This window comes from Boleophthalmus pectinirostris, unplaced genomic scaffold (assembly GCF_026225935.1).
Source record: "Boleophthalmus pectinirostris isolate CB_2022bp ecotype Guang Dong unplaced genomic scaffold, ASM2622593v1 HiC_scaffold_7, whole genome shotgun sequence".
NCBI lineage: Eukaryota > Metazoa > Chordata > Actinopteri > Gobiiformes > Gobiidae > Boleophthalmus > Boleophthalmus pectinirostris.
This window is the reverse complement of record NW_026571473.1, coordinates 20,229,111-20,250,927: the sequence shown is the minus strand read 5'-3', so window position 1 is coordinate 20,250,927 and position 21,817 is coordinate 20,229,111. Positions and strand designations below refer to the sequence as shown.

At 41.8% G+C, this 21,817-nt stretch overlaps 1 protein-coding gene across 1 annotated transcript; it reads left to right on the top strand.

The window, feature by feature from the left end:
• The first annotated feature begins 10,590 nt into the window (after positions 1-10,590).
• On the top strand, positions 10,591-17,743 carry rgmd (RGM domain family, member D). The gene is made up of 3 exons (XM_020940119.2): positions 10,591-10,781; positions 13,925-14,436; positions 16,372-17,743. The coding sequence occupies exons 1-3, from the start codon at positions 10,688-10,690 to the stop codon at positions 17,050-17,052; spliced, it is 1,287 nt and encodes a 428-aa protein (XP_020795778.1). The 5' UTR covers positions 10,591-10,687; the 3' UTR covers positions 17,053-17,743.
• The last annotated feature ends 4,074 nt before the right edge of the window (positions 17,744-21,817 follow it).

Below are 21,817 nucleotides of genomic sequence, written 5' to 3'. Positions count from 1 at the left end.
TTGAGTGGGGGAGCAGGAGAGATGATGGTCCCTTTATCCCAGCAATCATTAGACAAGAGCCCAGAGGAAGTCAGAAATCACCGTCCCATATGATCCATGCTTCCCGTCTTTAGTGGAAAAAATAGGACAGTATTGTGGACATGTGTGGAAAAAGTGAAGGCACAGCTGGTCAAAGGCTGCCATTCAATGGACATAAAGACGCGTCTGTGCACCAGCCATTATAAATAAATCATGGCGACAATCTCTTTGGTGAGGCACTGACAAAGTGATGGCATTTGCCAAGAATAACACAGTGCAGACACAGAAAACAAACAGACGAAAGAGCAGAGCTGCACAGGTAACATTAGGAAGATTTATTATATAATTTCAATAATAAAAAGACTAACAAATTACAATATGTTCTTCCTCCCACTGTGCTGCTAAGTGAAATGTAGGACTCATACTAAAAGCCACTTCGCTGCTAGCAGAACAATTAGCTTCCCTATCAGTGTTTTTGGCACTGAAATAATTAATGTTTTGTCAACTGCTTTGTACAACTTGATCAGTGAATACTGATTGAAAACTAAATTCTTTGGTCACAGGCAGGTTCTCAGCCCAGTGTTATTCTTGTTGCCAGTCATTTTTCAGTCTATTTTTTCAAAGTTTCTTCAATCTCCTTTTGGACTGCTCCCAAACAGATGTGAAATGTTATATTACGTGCAGCCACTGCAAGGTACAAAGAAACAATGCCAGTAAATCAAAACTCTATGAGGGAATATTTGTATTGTTTATTACATATCTTAGTCTTGAAGAAAGGTTGGAGAGAGTGAAATGATTTCTTCTGCCAAATGGTTTGTGTGCACACTCCAAATGTATCTTTGAAGCTGGGGCCAGCTTGGCACCATGTTGGTTCTGTTGGAGAAGAGGAATAGCTCTGTTTACTTGTGTCAAACAATGCCTAGAGAAAGTAGAGGACACATATCTCAAAATGCAAAACTCTCACATATGGCAAATCCAATTAAACCATTTCTCACCGATGAGTATGTTCTTACATCGTGTTGAGAGCCAAAGAACATAACCGATACTTTAATCCAATTAAATCCTCCAAATCAGTTCCAAAAGAGCACATGTAGTGTCTGAAACAATAGTGAAGCTGTTGGCTGCAGATGAGCGACTCACACCTGCTGTGGGCCTGAGTGCACCGAACAACTGGATCCTGACCACAGTGTCCAGCACAATTGCCACTGCCCCCATGTGTGCCCGCCGTGTGTGCCCCTGTGGTGTGTGGCTGATGTCTGTGCCCACTATCGGTGCCCCTGCTCCCTGTGCACACTCTGTGTGCCCTTGCTGTCTGTGCCCACTATGTGTGCCCGCTGTCTATGCCCTGCCATCTGTGCTTGCTGTATGTGCTCCTGATGTGTGTGCATGCTGTGTGTGCCCGCCGTTAATGCCCACTCCATGTGTCAGGTGTGTGTGAACTCTGAAGAATGCATTAGTGGTACAAGGCACGGCCTCGGCTCCATTTAACCCTCCACCGAGTGCCACTGCGACGCCAGACAGACTTTGTGTGGCCGCATACCTCCGCTAACGCAGATATGGAAAAATCTGTGGAGCAGTAAGTCTTGAGATTACATGGCTCCTCTCCGCTTGGCCTCCAATAATTCCCAAAATCCAACGGTGCCATGTCGCTCCAATTTGAAGCTTTGGCCTCTTGGGATAGGGAATCTTCATACGGGTAGGCCGTCATCTCAGCCTGGAGCTCCTAATGGATGCACGTCATGTGTGGAGTTGTGTGTGTGCATGAGTGAAGTGGAGCATGGGAGAGGGATTAAATGTAGGAATAACCATGGATCACCTCAAACACAAAGTTGGCTTGATTTTTTAATTGCCTGCCGTCTGAAATGAATGGCCGCTGCAGCTGTCTGAGCGAACAGCTGCTTGCCCAAAATGATTGGTCCGAACAGACTCTAGGATGGAGACAAACAATGTCCATGAATCACACACAGCCTATGAGGGAATTTTGTAATTTCACAACTTTGAAAAATGTGTGCAGGATTAAGAATCGCTTTTACTGCAAACTCACATCTGTTCAAAGCAGGATTTCCCAGGGAGCTCACAAAGATGCATTTAGTATGCTGTCTGGGTGAAACAGAAACAGTGAGGCAAGTCGACTTAAACAGACAATGTTTCTTTTAGTTTGGGCTTTGTTAATGCCTAAGTTTACAAGTTTACTACTGCAGAGGAACCAGAGGGGGTCTGCACAGGCTTCCTGCAGAATATTTGTCAGTCCTGAATTAAGTACTGTTGTTTGGCTCCCTCTCCTTCACTCTGAGCCCCAGGCCTTGTGGCTGACTGCTCCGCATCTATAAATCACTGAGAACGCATGCTTATATCCCTGGAGCGAGAGCGCTGAGTCAAGTCTGGCAAGGTTAATCACATTCACATCTCCTCGGCCTGTTCGCAGCGGCCCAATGAGAAACCAAACACACAGAACAAGGCATGATGGCTCTTGTTCTGTGGGTGTCCAACCCAAAACACGGAAGCCACAAGAAAGAGCTAGAGTGAGGTGCGGTCAAGACAAGGCTCCTGCAAAGTTTAGCTCAAACATGACCCATTAGCACACATGCAATAATGCATACTTCTTGAAGCATGACTCTGTAATGTCCTACAAAAATATTTATGTAAGGTGTAATCTTATACAAGCCTATATTATTAGTAATGTGTTTTTGTAGAAGCATATGTTCATACCATATTCAAACACAAAAGACAGTTCAGCTTTTCCATCACAATGAAGGGTTAAGCAATAAGTTGACATAAATGGTGAGACAGAGGCAGGGTGGAGCTGGAAGAGAATACAGTTGGACACCATTGTCATTTACACAGGGGGAAGCAGATAGAAGTCTATGAATATCTTTGAATATGACTGCATTATGTCTGGGTGTGTGGCTATATATGCATACACGTGACACTTCAGCAGTGTTTTTTCCATTCGGAGCATTCTCCAAAGTGCCCTGCCCAGATATGTAGGAATTAGGCCTCATCGCTCACTAGGATCCTGCCCTAATCAAAGTGCCGATTCTTGAAACACACAGCTGTTGTGATTCCAAATGGCTATCTGTCCCACTGTTGCTGCTCCGCTAGTTGTCCAGCTGAAGTTAGGAGGGAACAGACATTTTAACTCCTGCTTAAAAAATAGTCCAAGGTAAGCTTTTTTAATCTCTGGCATCATCATAACATCATCAGGCTGAGGGCAATGTTAACCTTTGCTAAGATGCTAGCCAATAGTTAAAGCCATTCAAGCAACTAACAATACATATAGAAAGTCAACTACATTGCACTTAATATGCCTAGTGTGATAGCATGGTTTAATGGTTGAAACATCTGTTAAGAGCGATACAGCCGCACAGTCATCACCATTGCCAGACACCTTTCTATACTATTTCCACACCTCACGTTTCAGCTATAGAGTGTACAGTGAGACTCGGATAGAAGTCAAGAGAAGTATGTGTTTCTAGGGCGCACTGCCTTAAACCAACTCAGACTGGCTTCAACATTCCCAGGATGCCTCCCCCGTAGCTCAAGTTTGGTTCATCAGTGGCTAAATTTAAACTGGGTAAGTTAAGCCCACAGTCCGGGTAGCTATGTCAGGTTGTCAGCTTAAGGCATAGCTGAAATTTTCAAGAAAAGGTCTCCATAACATGTGATATTTTTACATATATACTATAGGGCTGTTCATTTTTTTCATTACAAAGATGGCACTGTTATTCAGTACAAACAAGGCAAGAAGAATTGATGATAAAATGAATGCACATACCGAGTGTAGAGTGTGAAAAGACGTTTCTAAATCTGGATCAGCGTTGAGGGTGGTGTCTGAATGGTCATTAGACGTCATCTTCTATGCCAAATTATATTATATTATGGTCTTAAAATGCAAAGAATGTCCAGGTTACCCTGAAAGAAAGAAAAATAATGGAATACTCTATCTGTCTTAGAAAGCATAATGCGCAACTTGTGTGCACAATCAGTGTCTATTGTTAAGCAAATAAAAATCATTGGCTGAATAATTAGTTCCTTTACAAATTTGCACTGCATGGCTTCACTGTAAACAACCAGCAGTCAATGGCCATACGAAGACAACTGTTCAATCAGCAATCAATCAAAACAATGATTTACCCCTACTTTGGAAAGCCACAGTCAACAGTGAAAATGAAAGTGATGTGTTAAAGCAAGTAATAAAATAGGCATAAAATAGTTGTCAAAAAAGCTTAACTAAAACAACATTTGTTCAAATACATGTCCAGATTTGCTGTAAAATCCACCTTCTTAACACAGCCACCTTGCACAGACTGAGGAAATGGAGATGTGAATTCAGCAGTGCACAGTATTAACTCCGGGCCGTGTTATTAAGATTTCAATTCGAGCAGAGAAACCAGATGTCAGAGGTCACCGCAAAGCAATTTGTTGCCTGTTTGTGTGATGCACAGGGCTCCGGCAGCAGGGAGTGAGAGAGCGCTGTTCTGGATGGAGAGAAGGCATGTCCAGACAGTGCTCCTGGGTGGAATACACCACTCAATCTGCAAGATATGAAACACTTTTCTGATAGTTGATTAAGTCAGAACATGAAGTACAAGTGGAGCCAAAAATCCAGGGCAGATTTAACTCTAAAACCTCACACACACCCCACATAGACGAGGAGGCAGAGCTCAAAGGTCAGATGGTCTCTGAACTCTCTCCCTTCAGGCGGAGGACATCAGAGGTCCCAGTGATGCGTGGGGCTTCATTTATTTTACCCATCGTCCCTCATCAGCCCAGGATGAACTCTTGACCCCAGGGCTAGGGTTACCTGTACCTGACTGTCTATTCATGTGCATGGGCATGGCAGGAAAGAGTAAAAACACACACAAGGGAATTAAATAAAGAAAACATTAGTCATATGTTGATCAAGCTTTGACATTTATCTAGGCGTGGGACCAGCAAAAAGTGCACTATATTTCTGTTGAGTTTATATTCAACCTTTCTTTAATGTAATTCTTTTGGCTGTTCTCCTCTGGTGCAAATTATCAACTTCCCTGAATGCAACCTACTCAATTTATCTTTGGACCAGCAGCAAGGTTGGGGGACATTGGCTTGTGACCTCCAATAGCTAAATTAAACTGTGTTTTTGTTCCTTTTGGCTTTCTCTTCTTCTAGGCTCACGGCAACAAATCATTTGGACAAATTGTTGTAGTAGTGCTTTTCTTTTTAACACAGCTCAAAGCGTAAAGGCTCTGTACCTGATTTTTACTTTTTTTTAAATGGGAAAAAACAGAACTAGTTAATTTTAAAGTGTTTGTGGAGGTCCCAAGTTATTCCTCACTCTCTTAATGCATTTGTAGCATCCTAATAATTCACTGCAATGAGTTTATAAGCACTTTTCCTCGTACCAGTGTGTGCTGTTTGCATCTAATTAAAAGCCATTTCATCATCAGAAAACCAGGAAGTGCACTGTTAAGTTGCTGTTAGCTTTACTGTGATGGCAAAACTCTGAATGGGGTGGGAAAGGGAAGAAGGATAACTTTTGGATCATTGCATACCTAAAACACTAGCTAATTTCCAGCACTTGTCCCCTAGAAGGACATCAATTGTAACATTTTGTGACTGGGAATAAAATCTGTATATAATGGCAATTTAATTTAGGCCCAACAAAACAGGCTCTCTTAGTGCAATCAGCAAGTGTGATAATCTATGTTTACTCAGAGACAAAGATCCAGAGGGGCCTTGTAAACAGACCCGCCTCCAGAGGGTTGCCTGCACAAACAGCAGTGAAGCCCCTCAAAGCTCCAGAGCGTGCCGACAGCTATCAATCACAGAGCTGTAAGTGGGATGCTTGAGCTGAGATCCGTATCAGGACTGACCCGTATACACACTAACACCACAGCTCCTCTTATCTGGGCCAAGATAACAAAGACAGGGGCACCCGCGATCGCTGTCTCTATCTGTACACTGTGCCGGCCTTAAAGTTCATTTCAGAGAGGCCCAAAGAGAAAAAAAATCAAGCCACCAATTTGCTCTGGTTCCTGTTTAAAATTCAATAAGTGAGTGTGTTGTTTTGCGGCCGCGTGGTGCACAGAGGGGCAGTGGAGGGCCCAAGCTGCGACTGATCCCAATCGCTGATGTTATCAAACTCAGAGAAACATGACCCACGTCTTCACTGACAGATCTTAGATGAGCATGAAATTCGACAGCGCTCAGAAGCATGAAACAACACCAATTTGCTGCTACTTCTATTTTGAATTTCCGGGAAACAGACATTTCTAAAAAAAAAAAAAAAAAAAAAAAAAAAAAAAGCGCTTCTGAAAAAGAGGACATGCATGTGTTCGTGAAAGAGATTAGGAATTCTCGGATTCTGTTAAATTCAATTCAAGTTTATTTATATAGCACATTTAAAACAACTTCAGCCGACCAAAGTGCTTCACATAAAAGTTAACAAAAAAAGAAAGAAACAGATATACAGTTAACACAATAAAAAGTAAATATACAGGTAACACAATGAGAAACAGATATACAGATAGATTACACAAGATTCTGACTTTATTTGGAAAAAGAGTAGAACATTTGTAATTATATTTTATAATGTCATTTTTGTGTTTGTCAAATAGACTATTTCAATTACTGGAAAGTGCAATGAATACATTTGTATTTTGTTAATACACATTTTGACCTAATTAAAAACAAGGTGGTTCTAATAGAATTTGTAGAGGCAGAAGGCTGACCTGTAAAAGTGGTTATAATAAAATTAGTAGTAATAGCATTAGTATTGGTAGTAGTTGAAGGATTTGCCACTGGTACAAGCAGTAGTAGTATAGTCAACTTAAAGGTGCACTGTGTAACTTTTCTGGTGGAGGGTCCGTCAAATGCTTTTCTTCACGGAGATATCATTGCTTTGTCTTGAATTTTTAACGGTATAGTATTAAATCATTCTATCTTCATGGAGTCCAAGTTACAGATCTGTGGAGAGGCAACCATGCTCACAGCCAGAATTCCTGTTTTTCTACATATTTTTGAGCTACGAAAATCACCTGTAATTGAATACATGTAAGGTAGAGCTGTTTAATGTCATGTGGAACATTCCAAGCAGAGCAGTGAGATATTCATAGAAACAATATTCATTGAATTTGCTTACTTCTCTTAGGTGCAGGTTTATATACTTATCAATCATGCAGTGATTGAAGCAATCATTAACCATTTATCCTAACCAGAAAAACAACATGGTGGTCAATGTCAGGTTTGTGTTCACGAGTTTTGTTTTTTTTAATTCCGATTACATGCACTTGATCCAAACCAGCCACACCACAGACTGAACCTCTATAACCATTGATGGCTCCTTAAGTACAGCCCAAGCCCTGTTCCATAAAACATGGCTCACTTCTCCTGTACACATTGAACTTTAATGCCAGTACAAGTTGGTGCAGATGGTGGCTGTGGTGTGGTTGCGGACAGCGTGGTGAGGAGATGGTCCTTCAGACTGGGCCCAAGCCTGTTTTGGGGCTTCCACCCAACCACAGCGCGATGGGCCTAATAACAAAAACAAGCATCCTGGTGTGGAGCTGCTCCCACAGTGTGAGCACTTTAATGAGGAACATGTGGAGCTGCCCAGACACACAGTCAAAGGAAACCCAATCCTCGCCCCTGTTCCTGCGCCCCTCCCCCACTCCTCTCTCGCTCACTTGCTCGGCAAAAGTCTGTCACTACTTTGGCTCTTACGATTAGCCATTCTTATGTTTGTGTCCATCAAAAACTCTTGTGCCAACAGCAATCCTGCAAAGGCAACAGTACTTGATTATGTATAGTACTTTGATCTAATACAAGTACTGGAGTACAAGTTGAGCCCATGTTAGACTACATCATTATCTATATCACTATGCCACCTTACCATTCTGCTATAAATATTACCTCTTCATCACTCCTGTCCTGTCCTACTACATAACTGCCATATTGCAGCAACCACTGCCTTAAGATAGAAGAATGCTACAACTGTACATTTAATTTGCAACAAAAACTTATTTTTCTAACACAAAGAGTAAAGAAAAACTGAAAAAAATATATATTCAGGAAAATACCTTAGGCTTACTTGAGTAAACAGCTGGAATCCACTCATGAAAAACAAGCCTTTGCCTTGCAGATTTGTTGTATCCTAATGCACTATTTGCTGGTTTGTAGCATACAGTCCCTGGTCCTAAGGAAACATAAAGGGTTCTTTCTGTGTGTGTCAGACTGACAGGCCTTTCAGGAGGCTCTTTCATGTGCTGAATTCATCCTTACCATCCACCTGCATCAATTAACTGTGTGCTTCACTGCTCATCAGCCTCGCACTGGGAACCCAAGCTCATTTAGGACAAGAGCCCTTGGTCTGTGCTGAGATCCCCTGGCATTGTTACCTTCCTTGTGTGTTTACCCTAAAGGTTGGCTACAATCTCAAAATCAGATTTAACTCCACAAATACTGTAAGAGGGAAAAAGTGAACAGTAAATGGGAACTTTAAGTACATTTTCTTATACTATGCTTGGATAGATAATGTACATGTAGCATAGGCGTCCTGTCTCAGCAAGCATTGTAGACTTGAGATTTATTGAATATCTCATTTACATACCATATTTCCTTCCAATATCCCACCTCAAAAGCAACACAGTGAAGAAAAGTACAAACAAGCTTTTGTACTAAATGGAGTATTAAGTTAGTGTGAGTACTGTCATTAGAAGTAACAATAGATGATGATGATGATGGTAGTTGGCATGTCCATCTCTTCGAGACAATTTTTCAAGGATCAATAATTACAATATTTTGTCTTTTTTCAGGAAATGCCATCTGCTCATTCTCAAGACCAAAGGTGAGTCCTACTCAATCCAAATGCATGGTTCACAGTATTTCAGTATTTCAGTGTGGCTGTGCTGTGTAACCATTTAAGGGGATTTCTGAATGTGACTAAAGCCGAGCCATAAAGCAGATCAAGCGAGCCATCCTCCAAAATTAGCTGAACAAACAGAGAAAGGTAGAGCTCTCTGGGGGACAGAGTTGGCACACGGCGACAGAGGCCCCTCCCTGGCAGCGCCGTAACAATCCCCACGTTCCACTTGGCTTGAGCTGTCTTCCTTTACCCTACACTATATATATCAGCCAGCATCAACATGAGTCCAAGAAGACCTTTTACACTGGACTGACAGGCCACCTGAATCACACAATTGTGCAGTTGGAGGAGCCAGTATGTGTATAGAAAACCCAGTGATCCAATAACTGTCTAGGTTCACTTCTCCCTCATAAAATCAGGAGGGAGGCCCCAATGTTCCAGTTGCACCAAAACATCACCATAACTTTTAATATCTCTTAAAACGGGCAACATATGGGATATTGATGGGTGAAGGTTGTATATGGATATGGCAAGTACAAAGTATGGATTGTGATGTTGCTTTTATTTTGAAGTTAGTTGAGTGTACCATTGTGAAACATAGGGTTACAATGCCTCATGGATAGAGTTTTCACCCTTGAAATAAATGAGAGCAAGTTTGGGTCCTTACCAATACCAGTTGTAAGAAATAGTAACATGTTTGTAACACTGTTAGTAGCTTTGTAATTGGTTATTTTCCATGAATTTGTTTATGCAACACAGATCCACAGAAAATGTGTTAGCAGAGGTGTGAGAGTTGCTGTACTGTATGTGCTGCTTACATAGGGCTCGGCTTGCAGCAGCTGTGCAAATGAAAGACAGAGTGTCGTTGGAGAAGTGAGAGAGAGAGAGAGAGAAAGAGAGAGGAGGGCTGGAAAGTTTGCCACAAAAGGAAAAGAGTAACACACAGTCTGCTGCATAGTAATAGCAAGTCATGGAAAAGATAATAATTGAAATTTGTTGAAAATATAATCAAAATTTTTATTTGCTCTACAAAAATGAAGTTTATTGGTTTCGAAATTGCCTATTCTCCAAAAATAATGTCAGAACTTGTGACTCCTGTTGCGGCTTAATGGGCCAAATTCCATTAGTCTTTCTTCTTTCTTTATTGTTCTTTGTTTGGGTCTATTTAGTTTGCACACAGGTGTCAAGCAAATCTCATTATCTAAACTAAAAGTAGAGTTTGAAAACAACAGGTGAGAGATTCCTGCCTGGTGCTGGAAACACACAAACATTTGTCCCCTTGAGTGGGGGTGGGAGCTGTCCTGGGTGGCCAAACAAAACAGCTGACCCGCAGAGCTTTGCAATGTTGAGTTTTAGTTACTAAAGTACTGTGAAACTTCATTCAACTTTTAGGCTATGAGATAATACAAAACAGTTTATTGTGGAATAGGGTCTTTTATTTTTGTGATTGTTTTGTTGGGCTGTTGATGCTTTGTGAGGCAATAATGAACTTACCACCTACTTGTGATGTCTTCATTATAACGTGGTCTGTTATTTCACGCCATCCCGCTGTTGTCGGAGCGTTTTTCCACTGTCCTCATCCCAGTAATTGCCACTACATGTAAATATCAAGTGGTTAGTGAATAATTAGTCTTTCATTGGTCAGTAATCACCTCTGGGCCTCGGCTCCAGTTTAGACCCCTCCCCTGTAGAGCCGCCCTGAAGACAGGGGCCCCTTTTGAATGACAGCGCTGTGGAAGGAAGACGAATTTTTGTGTGATTTCCCGCAGCTACAGCGTCGATGAGAAGCAGTCGCGGATCTCCATTCTAGGTGAATGGATTGGCATGGGGAGAAGCGGACTTCAGATCACGGCTAAGCGGCAGCTTTGGGACTGTGTAACGATCATCATGGTTTTACTATCGCTGCTGTTTCGACCAGGTAAGAGATTTTCAATCCGTGCCTCTCCACTGCTGCATGCGAAGCGTAGAGTCGACGCAGTGAACTAAAGTTAACTTTCACTGCACTGCTGAGTAAAGTAACTTAACCTGCTAACTTTTTACCCGCTATCCATATATCCACTTTATTTGGACATCGTTCGGTGATTCGGGAATGGAGTTTATTCTCTTTTGTTCGCGGCTATTCCGTCCGCTATGGGACAAAGTAAAGCCTGTTGCTGCCCCGTGCCCCAGCCTCCTGCCTGCTCCGCTCTGCTTCTGTCTCTATCCCAGGAGCACGACTTAACTCTCTGCAAATTCGTTTTTGAACTTCATTGCCTCTTAGTATCACAACAACAATACCGCAGACTTTCTGAGTACTTACCGAGCATATACCACCTCTCTGAAACCACAAGCAAATCAACTTTTGTTTGAGATTTCCCAAAGGTGTGGAGTTGCGTGCTAGCTCGCTGTTAGCATCTAGCTCAATAGCACCCGGACCAAATGGACAGGGGGTTGTTGTTTTTAACCAAGAAATCACACTAACGGGACAACAAAGACAACTTCCATCACTATTACACAAAGTTGCCTCTATTTTCGCTGAGTGAACACGTATTTCTGAAGTTTACTGACGCATTTGTTTCAGTTTTCAACTTAGTCAACTTTGACGCATAGTGGTATTTTTGTTCCATAAACGAGACTACAAAGGTTCCACTTCCACAGTGTTTTACTGTTTGAAGGTGAACTTCTTCATTACTGAATAAAACATATGCAAATTGACAGAAATAAATGAATCTAATAACCTAAACAAACTTTTACAAACACAATAATAATAGTGCGATTAATTTTATGTGACTTTGTCACAGGAGCAGCTTTGAACATTCCTTTGTGGGCTTACTGGCGTTTTGCTCCATATCAGTACCAATGGTATGACTTGTATTAACAAGAAATCTGCACTTTATATAACAAGTAAAGTTATATCCACTAGTACTGTCCTACTACATAAATTATTTAGTAGTCAGTGGTCACACTTTCTTAGAAACCAAAAACTCCAGGCTCCTTATGTTGCACTTGGTTTGGCACTATAGTCTATTGAGATTCATTGACGTTCATATGTTTTGGGGCAGTGATTGTCAGACATTGTTGATCACAGAGCTCTCCTCAGAGGATCCAGTCAGAGCTTGGGGATGGAGAATGCCTCTGGGTTGACCTCTCACACCCTGCTCCATTTTATCAGTGCCGGTGTTAAAGTGCAGTCAATGTGAGATGCATTAATCATGTGTCAGGCCTGCTCAGTACTTCAGAGCTATGTGAAAGCCCTGCAGAAATTCACACGCACACTTTTGAAAGAGTGTGTTTGTCATGTTGTCTTTGGGATGTTCAGAGATTAGAAGGAGTTTTGGAGTACACAGGAGATTAGGTTATTGCAATAGAGGACTGTTTTTGCAACTGCATCTCTGTTATTCGAGTTGTTACCAAAGTCAGTTGTTATAGCTTGGTAAAGGGCCTAAAAAGTATTGAAAACTGACAGACTTTTTAATGTGATGTCAAATTGATGGTTGTATCAAGACATTTGAAGTCAAATCTTTCCCAAAACAATCACTGTTTGCCAGACAACTGTGAGATGCTGGAATGGAGAGAGCTGTACTCTAATGGAGAATTTGGCATCATTCTGATTAGGGATGTCCAATTTAGTGTTGTGATTATTTTGAGAATAAACACTGACACTTTTACGATTACCAATGGTTATTGACACCATGACCAAACTACAGTGATATCCTTTTTTCACTTTCATTCACCTTGTCTAAAAAGGTGATTATGTTCTGAATGATAAAGTAAAGTTAATATGGCATAAACAGACACACTTTCTTTACATTTGGGTTTACTTTTTTGGAGGGATTGATTGAATAGAAATGACCTATTATTGCTTCTAATTATTATTTTTCAGTTCTTACCATTATACTGTGACCTGTATAAACACAGTTATCATTTCAAAACATCCCTAATTCTGATGTACAATTACTAATCATCACCCATAATGCTAACTTCCTAATGATACAGTACTTTTGATCCCTATGGCAATGTTGATTTTGCTGATTTGGCGTCTGCTAGTATTAGTGAATATCCCAGTAGGTTGCAGCTCAACAGAAATACACACTTTGTCTTCTTGATTGCCTAACCACAAATTAGTAAATACGTCGTAACCCTGTGAGTCAGTGTTACCAAAATACATCTCCAATTCTCTCATGTACCCACTTCACCAACACAGACACATCCTATGATGCAGCCTCCTGTGCCCTCTAGTCTGGAGTAATGGACTTGTTGGGCTACTCTGAGCTAAAGCCAAACCACATTCAACACCCCGCGGCACTCTACACGGGTTGGTTTCCTCCTCCAGCGGTTCGCCCTGGTCGGGGGAAATAAGTTCTGACTGACTCCAGAGCACAGTGTGGGAGCATGGCCCTCATGAGCTGGCCCATTTGGGTTTTAATGGCTCTCCTGATTGAACTAAAGTTGATAGTGGAAAAGTTTTGACTGCAGAGTCTTTAGGGTAGAGTTTAAGTTGTTGTAGTATGTTAGCACAAGTTCACTTAAAGACTGGAACAGGGTAGGCCTCCATGATATAACACATTTAGTATTATTATTACAGTGTTCTGGTGGTAATATTTTGGTCAAACCTAGTAGTTTATTTAAAGATGCAGCTTGTGTTTAAGGTTCCCTCACATTTTCTTGATTGAAATGTTACTGCTTTGTACGTAATGTTTTACAGATAATAAACAAATCTATCTGGCCTTTGTTCTTTTTTTGTTTCTGAAAGTATGTAAAAACATACATTGATATTGTGAGAAGAGTTACCTCTCCACTGATATGACCTGTTACTGGTGACGTCACCTCTGTGTCTTCATACTATGGCATTTTCCTTAGTGATCTCCATGGAGGCTAGCATGTGGCAGATCTTCCTCCATAAAGGTTACAAGTGCACTTTTAAAAAGAGTATATGGCACATTAACTCCTGTATGCTCCTGCTAACTACTAACACAATACAGCTATTACTTGTATATTCAGTGTCATATGAACATGTACCAAACAAGAATGCTAAATGACATCTAAAGATCTTGATTAATTCTTTGTTTTTCTCTTTCCCAGCTCATTGCCAGCAGTGTCGGATCCAGCGATGCAACACAGACTATGTGGCTTCTACCTCGACGTCCGGTGGGCTGCAGGAGGAAGTGGCCCATGACGTGGACTACTGCATCGCTTTGCGCGCCTACTCCCTGTGCACCCGCAGGCAGGCGCGTAGTTGCCGGGGCGACTTGGTGTACCACTCGGCCGTCTTTCGCATCAAGGAGCTCTTTTCCCAGTATAACTGCTCTAGCGATGGGCCCACCTCCTCCGCCAAAGCTCCCAGCACCTCCAAGCCCTCAGTGTCCGAGCAGTGCAACTATGAGAACCGAGTGTTGCTGTCTGGACCAGCCGCTCAACAGAAAAAGTACGCTCATTGTGGATTATTTGGAGACCCACACCTGCGGACTTTCAGAGACGAGTTTCAGACCTGCAAAGTGGAGGGGGCGTGGCCTCTGATCGATAACAGATACCTGTCCGTGCAGGTGACCAATGTGCCTGTGGTCCTAGGCTCCAGTGCCACAGCAACTAGCAAGGTATGTTTATAGTTTTCTAATCCAACACTATAGAGTTCTCTCATTGGATTTATTTCAGTTCAACATGTTACTGTTTGATCACATGCTGTGTTTTTTGTTGCAGTGATTGGTTATTATTATAGTAATAAAATGTCACACACAATCACTCACTGACCACCTAATTTTGTACATATCTGTCTAAAGCTGGTTCAAGTAGCCCATTCCAGCGACTCCAAGGACTCTGACATTTGAATGTGGTGAGGAGAGCTTGTTTGTTCTAAATGAACATCAGAATGGGGAAGATATTAGAGTTGGTGCTGTTCTAAATATTTTAATATTGCACAAACAACTCCATTAAATGTCTGTGAAATATTTAATTCTGACATAGTATAGAAATGTACTTAAGGCCTTATTCGTGTGAAATACAACATTTTTATCTGCAAAATATTATATTCAGTTCCTCTAGTTTTGCATACCAGATGTTATTGTAGCATGTCTGTCATAACCTGGGCAAAACGTAAAGAAAATTAAATTTCTCTTCTTTAAAGTGATGAGATGCTGAAATGCCTGGGGTTAGAGTTAGGGTGAGCCATGAATAATTGATTAAATGAGAAAATAATTGCTCGGACTTGCCTCTAATGAAAATAATTGTCCTCCTGAGCCCTAAACAAACAGTCCCTAACTCGGTAGCTCCACGGTCTATATGAGTTTGCAAGAGTACCAGTATTGTCGTAGTATTGCCATAAAGTATCAAACATGTGAAGTTAATTGTCATTCCACGGTGCCTCTCCAGCCTCCAGCATTCCTCTTGTCTTGGAGCTCCTTCAGATCTATGAAGGAAAGGAGAAAGAGGAGAGGGGCTCTGCTGGTGTTGAATCGCAGACATGCTTGAGCGCTCTACCTTAACACATGGGTGGTCATATGGAAGTGATTAAAGCTCGCTCCAACATTCTACTCCGCCGCCACGATCAGGAATGTTTTTTCACCCCTCTGGTCAAATAATTAACTGGCCCTTTCTGTGTAAATATGGAATAATGTGGAAAAATAAAGTAATAATTGGATGGCAGTGCGAGGGCCTAATTCTATTAATTGAAGCGACTGGTGTTTGCAGATAAAAAGCTGGAATGCCAGAGGTGGAGTAGGCGCCCTGCATATAAAAACCAGCCTCTTTTATTTGGCAGTTCGTAGTAAAATCTTATCACTTTCGCACACCAATTTTACGTCTCGTCTGTGTGAAAACAAACAGAGCCGGTGGATTTGCATTGAACTAAAGCAAATGTAGCACAGGGAGATGGCGGCGGAGATTTCAACACAACCTTTGAAAAACAGTAACAGTTTGTTCTGGGTGTGCACCTTGAACGTAAACCTGCTGCCTGTGTCATTGCCAGTGCCCGCATGCCCACATCATGCTTTCAGACATGTTTTGAGCTGCCAGACTTGAGACAGGAAATCATCCATCAAGTACAGTATCCCCATAAGTGTAAACTGCACCACAGCCGCTTTGTCAGGACGCTCTGAAGAAACAAGGCTTAGACTTTTTCAAAGCTCACAGCCACGGTGCAAGTCTGAGCAATGTGCATGAGTGAGGTGATGACGCCTGAGGAGCGCAGCGCAATGTGGAGGCAACACGCGCTTTATCTGAGCTCTCTTATCTAAATCTGGTTGTGAACTGTTCAGTTAAACAGTGACAGAAATCCTCTGACTTCAGATCGTTATCAATTAACCAGGATAAGATTACAGTCAGATAAAAGTGTCACTCTAGGAGAGAAGCCAGTGGTCTCAGCACCAATGTCCTGCTGCCACCTGGTGGCAGGCATCAGAACTGCATCTTTTATTCCTTATGTTTTTGTACTGAGCAGTGTGGTCTAATAAAATAACTGAACTATTCACTTTTTTAATGTTGATACTGTGAATATAAGATGTTAAGGTTTTTTTTATTTTTTTTTTTGCTTTCAGATCACAGTGATCTTTAAAGCCTACTTGGGTTGCACAGATCAGAAGGTTTATCAGGCCACCACTGAAGACCTGCCACTAGCCTTCATGGATGGCTCTCGCAGTGGGGGAGAGAGCCTCACCATTGTGGAAAGGGGTGGTTCTGGTGTGGGGCGCCAGGTGAAAATCCAGGCCAGATACATGGGCACTTCCATCATTATCCGACGCGTGGGCAGCTACCTGACCTTCGCCATCCGCATGCCTGAGGACCTTCTGGACTTTTCTGAGGACAACAGCGGGCTGCAGCTGTGCCTGCACGGCTGTCCGCGTAATGAGCTCATCAAAGAGCACATGCTGGGCCGGGGGCGTGTCCCGGGCAGCGCACAGGGCACTAACACAGAGCTGGGCCCTCCGAGGCCCCCCCACCAAGTCTACACTGTGGAGCGTGCCACAGCCAAGTGTAGAGAGACTCTGCAGGTGGAGGATGTCTACTTCCAGTCGTGTGTGTTCGACCTGCTGACCACTGGAGACCCTGAATTCTCCATGGCAGCATTTGGTGCGCTGGAGGACCTAAAGGCACTGCCACCAAGCAAATTAAAGCAGAACTCTCCCAGGACTCCACGTCTATACAGCCACGCTGTGTCCTCACAAACACACAGCCAGGCTCTTCTGCCTTTGCTCCTCCTCATTCTGCTGCTCTTGTAAAAATGTATAAAGAGAAAGGATTTAAACAAAGATGCTTGGAAACACACAACATGGAAGCATTACCAGCTTGAGGAAAGAGTGACTTGAGTGAACAGACTCTTTATAAAGTGTATTCTCCTGGAATCTGTGAATGTATCATTTTCTCCATTTGAAGGATTTCACACTGGTGAGAGTTGTTCTGTGGATTTAAACTTCACTCTCTGGACTGACATAGCAACTATCAGTCCACTATCTTACAGTTAACAGTGGGATTCATACATGTAAATATCAGCCCCAAACTCATCAGTGACTTCTCATTTCTGAATATTATAATTTATGTCTCAGTCAAACATTTCTCAATAGAATTTATCCATGTTCAATGCACAGGATCCAACAACTGTTTGTAAAAACTACCTATTCATAATCTGCCATGAGCCAGAGAGGCACTCAGCATTTCTGTGACACACTCCATCTTCAAGCTGCTTGGCTTCCTGTTCTAAACGTAAACAAACAAACAAATCTTTATATAATAATATATTGAAAGAGTGTATATAAGTGTTTTATATGTGTACATTTGCCTGTGTATAGACTTTTAACTGTAACATGTTTTGTATTTGTTGTGAATCGTAGGTTATTTTGTGTTATCTTAAAGTAAACTAATGTGCTGTGGTGTTTATGTAATTTTCTGTATTAAAATGTTGGACACTCCATAGTTGGGTTCTTTGTATCGTTTCCTTTTCTTGTTGCAGTACCCTCTGAGTCCCAGTGGGGTCCTCAGTCCATAAGGTGAGCTGTCCTGCAGCAGAGGCAGTCCTGACAGGTTCACTGTGCAGTTGTAGAGATCCACAGTGTGCTCTTGGTCCCATGTGTAAGCCTTACCTCTGAGCGCTGAGCTGGCTGCTGCCTCTGCTTCTGTCTGCCAGAACACTGCACGCCTCCAAATGGGATTTAGACTGTGGTTAACACCGGGTCCGAGTCAACAATAGCACTGGGTGCCCATATTTGCATGGCATATGAACAATGACTGGCATCACTGATGTCAGCAGTGTTAACAGTTCTGACAAAATGTGGAGTGGGCAGGAAGTAGCTTTGAATGGTATTTGCAACTTGGCGCATTTAGCGATAACATGAACTTTATATAATGAATTGGTTGTCATAATGTAATGTATTATGACTACATCTGTTTCGTATTTAACGTTAATGTAATTAATGAAAAGGAACCATCATAAACTGAATCCATTTAAGTTATACAAGTGCACCTGTATCAGGCCTCACATCACTCACTACATTCATATATATATTGTCTTTGCTTTACCTATGTTTTTGATACATTTAATGAGTTGCTGCTGTCTATTTGCTCCCAGTTAAACTCACACAGACTGACAGAGAGAACAGAACATTTCTCCTCATAAAACATCAACACTGAGGACAAAATAGTAATTTGCTGCCATCCACTGGTGCCCTGATGAAGAGATTATTTGTCACTCACCTGTCATTGGTCAATATTTTACAGCTATTTACATACTGTAAAAGTGTAACCAGTACTCCAAACCAATCTCTACAATGAGCAGATTACTTTATAGTTGTCTTTGCTCCCAACATTTTAAGTAAACAAATCTCTAGACTTCATCTTGTCATCTTGTCTAGCTACATCCACCTGACAGCTCCATCCTTATGTAACACCCCCAAGTGAGAGCGCACTCAAAATGGGGCAACACTTATGACAACTTTAAAATGGAAAAGTCTGACTTGCGCAGATTAAGATTTGGAAATGTGTCCTGTCAACAGATGGGCTGTCCGGGGAGCGCAGAGGTATATGCTTGTATTTTGAAGTCATCTTGTCTTGACTTTCAGTGGTAAACAAGGACAATTACCAGGCTAATGAGTTGAGGAAAAACTGCGTGAGTGATTGATACTCTCAATGGAGGCATTAATTTGATATTAATAGAGCACTTGGCAAGATAAATAGATAGTGGTGTGTGAGTCCTCTCCTTGATTGATAATGGGGAGATGGATGGGTGTCTTAATGTAACGTGTTCCTCATAGGATTAGACCGAGGTGCTTTTGATAAAATGATTTGCAACGACTTATTATTTATTCAGTGTTCGGAGGCTCGCTGGTAATGGCTGGTAGAGTAATGTCAGATTTCAGAATTCGCACTAAATTTATTGACACTAAATGATGCATGAGATGTTGGATGGGCTGCAGTTGTAAAGCCATTCAGCTGTTCCTCAAAGACTGTGTTTAGCTAGAGCAGCAGTCATTTTCAGTGGTTCTCAAACTGCGGAGTGCGCACAAGTTATATCCTGGATCATCTTTATTACAACAACACTCAGTATAATATAGTTTCTTCTTTCTTTCACATTTCTCAATTCAGACTTGAAACAAAAAAATCCTTTGTCCCTCAGAATGACCATATGATGATCTGAATATCTGATCTTGTAAACCTTGAAAAAAGGTTTAATTTTATTTGTTTACAATATAATTTACACACAGTTTTACTCTTTTCACTCTCAATTCCCAGCAGGTTTTAGTCGTGTGATTATACGTCCTGTTGATGAACCCTGTGTGTATGGAACATAGCCTATACTCTTTTGTGGGCTCTTGCATTTCATGAGCGCTCTCTTTCACACACACACACATACAAACACCTTATTTAATTTGGTTGTTTTTCGCTGATCTTAAAATGAGACAAAAGCAAAGCAGCATCCAAGAACCCCTCTATAGACACTGTCTGGAGCAACTATGCCCATGTAAAGAAGTGCATGTTTAATACTTTTGTCATTTCTAGTTCTGATCAGAGAAATGTCCCAGAATGAAAAACTGTAACATTATGGGTTGTACGGTAGGTCCATGGTAAGTATAGAATATAACGTAATCTGAAACACAGCAAAAGTCCTGATCTAGTTTCATATACAAAATACTTCTATCCACATTTCAGTCACACAACAATGTATAATACTGTGCTTATATTTGTCCAAGCCAAAATGATTTGTTTCAACCCCAGTGTTTTGTAGTTCAGTCATGCAGTCATGTTAAGCCCTTTATCCTCTTGATTTGTATAAAGTCAAAATTATTCAAGACTCTCAATGCAACTTTGGCCCTTAAAGGTGCACTGCTCAACTTTTCTGAAGGAGGGTCCACCATCTACTTGTCTCTATGGAAATGTTATTACTTTGTCTTGAATGTTCCACAGTACCTATCTATCACAAGGGAGAAAAGCAGATTACAGCACTACACTATATTACTATTCAGATCTGTGAAGTCGCTCCTATTCACAGAAGGAATTACTGTATTTGAGCAATAGAAACTAGCCTGATTCATTAGCCGGTTTCACTTTGTAGAAACCATCTGACCTCATTACAATTCTTTCGCTCAATGGTCAGCGGGTACTTTTTTTCATTTAACTAATCACTGCTATTTGGTCTTGATGTATGTAATGCACTGCTAACGGGGCTAACTGGTATACTAAGCTTTTCCCAAATCCCATAGGAAGAAGGGCAATAACGTCTTTCCCCTTGATAAAATTCGCCAGACATTCTCTTTGTTCCGGATTTAAATCCTAGATCTCAGGAATCATTGCCAACACAGAATGTATGGCTCTTCGCTGATTGGCTGGTGCCCGGACTCGCACTTTCAGGGTTTTTGCGAACCATCTAGTGTATTCCAATTCCCGACCGTCGCTGAAGAAAAATGAGCCTGGCTAAATACAAACACCCTTGAAGAATAAATGCTAGACGGAAATGTTTTAAGTCATACCATGGAACATTTCAGGCAAAACAATGACATCTCCATGGGGACAAGTAAGACCAGAAAAGTTGCACAATGCACCTTGAAGAGGGTATCTTGGAAATTCTGTTGACTCAAATCAGTTTGGCTGGGTCCTAGTATTGACTTTCTTTTGAAGAGATGTCCAAGGCTCCATGGGCAGGATTAGTTAAAAGAGTTTTTCTTTATTTTGCCTCAGCTTAGTTCATGTTTAGTTTGGTTATTTTATTATTGATGTGATTTAGTAAAGGTTTAGCAGTTTTAAATGTGTTTTTTCCCACTGTGATTGTGACAAATACATCTTCTTTATCTTTAAGGCAGAAAACGTCACACATCTTCTGACTGTCTTGACGCCCACAGTGTGATGCCCAGTCTGTTGGCTGACTGCTCATGCCACTGCACTCGCCTGTACGGCCTCTGTGACTTGAGACCCTCACCTGCGTTTTGCCTAATGATGCACTTGACTAGAGGACGCACGGCATACCCAGGCATTACACCCTGTTACACGGGTCACTGCCACAGAACAAAGAGGCACAAGTTGCTCATTTCTCACTATGTAGCCTACCTGTGTGAATACAGGTGTGTGTGTGTGTGTGTGTGTGTGTGTGTGTGTGTGTGTGTGTGTGTGTGTGTGTGTGTGTGTGTGTGTGTGTGTGTGTGTGTGTAGGTGTGTGTGCGTGTGCGTGTGCGTGTGTTTTTCCAGACACCAAGCTGCTGCGATTACGGAGCTATCTCGCACTGCAGGCTCTTTCATACCTGACCAACCCAATCTTTCTGCGTCTCCTCAATAATCAGAGTGACAGCAAGCAACTAGACATATCTCACCCAGTGGCTCGCTCCAGAATGGGTATTGACCTACATATCAAATCATACGCTCCTGGCTCGTGTGATAGAGATTGGGGGAAAAAATAACATAGCATGATTGGCAGTCCTACTTTAGCAAACATGTACCCATCCCCCCTGGGTTCCTGGCAACTCAAATGTATTCAGTGGTAAAGGTAGGCAAAAAATTCAGGAA